This window comes from Papilio polytes, unplaced genomic scaffold, assembly GCF_000836215.1.
Source record: "Papilio polytes unplaced genomic scaffold, Ppol_1.0 DF823835.1, whole genome shotgun sequence".
NCBI lineage: Eukaryota > Metazoa > Arthropoda > Insecta > Lepidoptera > Papilionidae > Papilio > Papilio polytes.
In genome coordinates, this window is record NW_013525369.1 from 452254 (window position 1) to 457705 (window position 5452).

The 5452-nt window shown below is 33.2% G+C and overlaps 1 protein-coding gene across 1 annotated transcript in view; it reads right to left on the reverse strand.

Moving 5' to 3' along the window:
* Positions 1 to 5452, reverse strand: part of LOC106103192 — a 60602-nt gene that overhangs the window by 44099 nt on the left and 11051 nt on the right. Inside the window, exons 14-19 of the mRNA XM_013282880.1 lie at positions 4670 to 4812; positions 3870 to 4046; positions 2007 to 2116; positions 1150 to 1476; positions 732 to 916; positions 11 to 62 (exon numbers count right to left, since the gene is read on the reverse strand). Of these exons, the coding sequence (XP_013138334.1) occupies positions 11 to 62; positions 732 to 916; positions 1150 to 1476; positions 2007 to 2116; positions 3870 to 4046; positions 4670 to 4812 (994 nt within the window). The remainder of the gene's footprint in view (positions 1 to 10; positions 63 to 731; positions 917 to 1149; positions 1477 to 2006; positions 2117 to 3869; positions 4047 to 4669; positions 4813 to 5452) is intronic.

Genomic DNA, 5452 nt, shown 5'->3' on the forward strand with positions numbered 1-5452 from the left:
CCCACATCACCATCACCACCACCATCACAACACTTCGCAACTCTACTCTATCGGGGATTTGGCTATGGTCCAGTTACTCTTAGCTTAGTAGACTCCAAACCTGACTATGGTCTACCTTGACTATGATCAACAACTAGTCCACTAAGAGTAGATTTTATAAATAAAAAATTATCAGTTAAAAAGAAAAATGGAAGTATTAAAAATGTAACTTTAACAAGACAAGCATTTAAAGTTTTTAAATTTATTTATTGCATTTTCTTTAAAATTCTGAAAAATGTAGTTCTTCTATTTAATCGATAACATTTCTTTGAAATTAAACGTTCACGTATGTATTTGTATTTTATATTATTTTCCAAAATTTATAGTATTTTCCAAAATGAATCAACGTATTTTGATGAAACTTGGCATAGATGTAGAAAATAGTGTAAAAGAACACATAGACTGTAAATTAGGTTTTTATTTCATTCCGCATAAATGGATTCGCGGGCGACAGCTAGTCATAATAGTAATATAAATGGGAAAGTTTGGATGGATGTTTGTTACCACGTATCTCGAAATCTGCTTAACGGATCTCTATTAAAATTCAATTTAAAACAGTCTGGAAGAACACATAGCGTACGAAGTATATTTTTAATACCACACGAACAGATACACGGGTTAAACCTAGTCAAATACAAACACTATTAATAACAGATTGTCATACTCTCATCCATACATGAAATTATACTCACCTAGGTCTAATCATACCAGCGAAGTCTAGATTCCCTGCTTGCTGGAACCTATCCACTACAGTTCCTGACATCTTGGTGTCCACGTAGCTGGTGCCCATCAGGTTCATGTTCAAGGGGAGCCCACAACCAGTGGGTACTGAGAACGTCGTGTCGAGGAACAGAGACGCCTTGTTGTACTTTATTTCCTACACAATAAGGTATAAATTCCTTTGATAGAATCAACTATAGCTATCTCGTTCTAATGCTTGTGCAAGACAAGGATGGGTATATAGAATGTAAGCAAACCTTTTTAACATTTCGTTGTTAACAGATAATTTGTGTTTAATTTTTCACTTATCGATATCTAAAGCGATTTTTAGATAAGTTAAGTAATTGATTAATACTTTTTTTTAACTAGGACGCTAAGCAAATAACTTACCTTTCCAGACAATATTTCCAGTACTCTTAGCTTCGGGTTTAACTTTTCTAACGACTTGACAATTTCATCGGGACCTTCAGCACTCCAAAAAGATATTTCATTACCAAACACTTTCAGTCCCAACTCCGCCATCGGGTAACGATGTTTCAATGCGTTATTTTTATAACCTAAGCCATCCACTTTCTCTTTTAACTCATCAGCTTCGTTCGTAGATCTCATTATACGCAGTTTATTAATTTTGCTTGTTACTTCTTCTTTACTCCACGGACCATTCTTACCGAAGAAAGCTTCGAAATATTTTTCAAAACCTTCACCACGGGCTTTGATCTAAAAAAAAGAGTACACTGACAAAATTTTAGAACTGTACTTTAAATGTATCTTCATAGATTAATAAAATAAGGACATCAGTGAGTAACTAAAAAAATGTATTTGGGTTGTTTATAATGAACAAAATATTATGTTTCGAAAGGACAACTTGAACATAAGTCCCGGGTATCGGCTTATTTTAAAATATTATTACATCAACTTTTTGCAGATGCTTTGTCAAATTGCAAGGTGACGATATTCACAATTTGTCGGTGACACATTTTTTTTAAATATCACAATATTTAGTAAACGAGCGTCCAGACTCCTGAAATCGCCGAAAAGACGAAGTGATCGCTGCTCAGACATCCACCTTTATAGACACGTTGCGTTAATCGTCGGAGGAGAGTCACAAAAAGATATTTCCACTTCTTTTGCTTCTCCACTGTCAAAGTGTCACTTTTCTTATAAGAGAAGGGTGGGAAGGAAAAGAGACTAAATTAGGTCTCCAGAATGCAAAGCTTTACAAAAGTACGACATATTTTAAAACTTACCTCTAACAAATTAATAGACTCTCCAAACATGTCCACAGTCAAGTTGAGTGACACAGAACGAGGTATGTACGAATCCGGAGAGAAAACTACATTCGCTTCGTAATTGCCACCTGAAAATATTACATTATTACTTAGAATTTTAGTAACAACGGCAATATGGTTTTGCTGGTATTCTCTTGTGGTTTGCGTCCCTTTCTGTTAGAGGAATTTCTTGTAATATATTTGTTGTGGATTGATAAGGAGGTTTGATCTACAATTAATACATACTGGCTGTAATATACATATAAGTGTTATAAGGATGTCAAAATATCACTTTAGAAAAAATGGGTGTTTAAAAAAGAATCGAAGGAATATTAAAAGACGATGAAATACATATAAATAAAGTATTTTAATGTTTACAACAATATTTATTTCGTAAATTTAATAGCGTGAAAATACAGAGTGTTCAAAGACATTATATCTATTGTACATAGAGACTGCCACAGATTCCCTGGTTGAAAATATGACGATTTCACCTAATTTACCTCCTCTCCTCTCCTCTCCACCTCTTAAGTTTGCTAATTATTGCATCATTCAAATATCTCGAAATGCTTTTAACAGATTTTATTAATAATTTATCCCATTTTATGTAGTAACTATAGAGCCCTCTAGCGTCCAAACGAAATAACTTTGGATAGAGGTAAGTTGGGTCAAATTGTACATTTTCGACCAAGGAATCTGTGATCCATTGTACATGTCTTTAACTGACACCCTGTATATAGCCTAAGAGGTGTCTCTAGTATAATATTTTATTAAAAAATCAATAATATGCTATGATTGTTGACATCCAAAATTTAAGAAATATTTAGACTAGACATAGTAAACATTTTTCCACTGGTAACTACTTTAAAAGGTACTATGTTAGTTGTCAAGTTTGGTGCCAACTCATGTTCTTGTTGACATGATATGAATCTTTTTACAAAATTATAATAAGCTTCATCTCTTGTTATAAAAAAAAAAACAATGTTTTAAAATAAAACTTAAAATCTAAATATGATTTATTGATACGAATTAATGGCTATTGGCAATAGGCAATATGCATATGAGGCCAAATTGTACCAAACTTTTTTTAAGTATACTTTATTACTATAAAAACAGTCCTGCAAAGATTTTTTTAAATATAATGTGATTTAGTGGCATAATTTAATCATTAAAAAGTGTCTTTTTCAAATTCCCTCGCTAAGTTCTAAAACGCACACTATTGGTCGAAGCAAGTGGCTTATCTAATATGGCGTCGCTGTGTTGACAATACACAGTTAATTTACGTTAGTTTATATAGAAAAACATTCTTGAAGTATTTTACTGTAAACACGATATCAAAACCAACTTTAAAATAAAAAAATAATGAATAGGATTATTAATTACCACTTATTTGTACCAGGAATAGTAAAAATGAATCGATTTTAGACTTTTTGACCTTGAGAAACTGTTGTGTTTTACATCGAAGTGACATCTGAGCGTAAGTTATGAATGGAATAGACAATTGACGTCAATCGTCTCATGACAACTCCGGTCGCGTTTTAGTCGCTCGAAAATGGTCGTAATCTTATTTTATTATTTTTAGCTCAATGGTTGAATATTTTCGCGACAATTTTTTTTGTGATTATTGTATAACAAGTAGAATCGTTTAAAAAAAGAAAAAAAATACATGCATATTCCCTATTAGTTTAAATATAATTTTGACACGTTTTGGGGACCTATTAATAGACAGCGTTAGTGGATCATATGAAAAGTGTCAATGCCTCCTCTATATTTTTGTATCTCTTTGTTGACATCCTACATACAAAGTGTGTTTACGTTATATTAGTATAGATATAAACTGGCCTGCGTTATACTGGTCGAAGAAGACGCTCTGTTCGTAGTTGCGGGAGTAGACGCGGAAGTCGGGCGTGTCCGCGAGGCGCGGCACCGCGTGCCCCGACAGCAGGCCCTGGACCTCCACGCGCGACGGCAGCGACGACTGCCCCACGTTCTTCAGGTGGCTCCACACGAACGTCACCGCTGGAATTCATTATATATATCTGTAAATATTTGTAAATAACTTTTGCTCAGAGGGAATGCGTGTACTCCGACAGTTACAAGACTCGAATGCCGATTAATAAAATACGTTCTCCGTGACGGTAATGCTAAAATATAATCGTTGCTGTCCGAAAAGTGGCAGGCGCTCGCAAACAATATCTATACTAATATCGAAGGGTGAAAGGCTATTTGTTTCACCCGCTTTTTTAGGCGATAGAGACTTATACATACATATAAATTAAGAATCAGCGAATTTAAATATGAAATAAATAAAGAAGTATGCAGAATTATAGTTATTTTAATCTAGAACCGGTCTGAAAATCTTTCAATTTAAATTGTTGTTAATTTTTTTTTATGTTTTTTTCTAAAAAAATTAAATGGCTATCTTGAACATTTAACCTAATGGCGCTTAAAACAAATAGCCATCGATATTATAAACTAGCTTAATAATAATAAACTTATTAACCTCTAAAAGCCTGGAATAAAAAAAAATCATTAAGTTTAGAATTTAAATCAAAATATAAGTTAAGTTAACAATTTTTACAATATTATAGGAAGAATATAGGTATAAAAATACAAAAAAAAGTTTCTTTTTAACTAAATACCTTGGTTAACTGGTTCATTCTTGAGTGCGTGCAGTACTCTGCGTATAATGCTGAGGTCGGGGCAGCGCATCACCTGCAGGTAGGACGCGATACGCACCTCGATATCTACCAACTCCTCGCGGAACGTCTCCAAGAAGTATTCTCTGAAAATTGGTACATACACACTCAAGGTCATGTAAAGTCTTTACAAACAAATTACTAGCTTTCGCCCGCGACTCCGTCCGAGTAAGAAAGAAGCAAAAGTAGCCTATGTGTTCTTCCAGACTATCATTTACATAAATGGCAAATTTCATCGAAAACCGTTCAGCCGTTTAGGCTACAAACTCTAACAAACATCCATCTAAACTTTCGCATCTTACTTACTTACTTACTAATATTTGTAAGAAATAAGATTTAAAGTAGTATTACTTCTATACATATAATAAAACTGGAGTGTATGAATGTAATATCCAAAAAAAAAAACCATATTTAGGGAAGTATTTGCCTTGCTGATAACTGAATTGAATTTGAATTCTAGATATAACCTTAACAAAACATACATACGATTCAATAGAATATAAAGAGGAAAGATTTGTATTTTTGTATGTATTGAAATAAGTCAAAATTTATTGAACCGATTTCAAACATTCTTTCATTATTAAAAAGATACACTATCAGTGAGTAACATAGGCGATGTTTATTAATTTGACAAGGACGAAGAGACAACAGCTAGTTTCATATGTAGACTAGTCATACTAATATAAATGCAAAAGTTTAGATGTATGTTTGTTAGAGTTTGTAGCC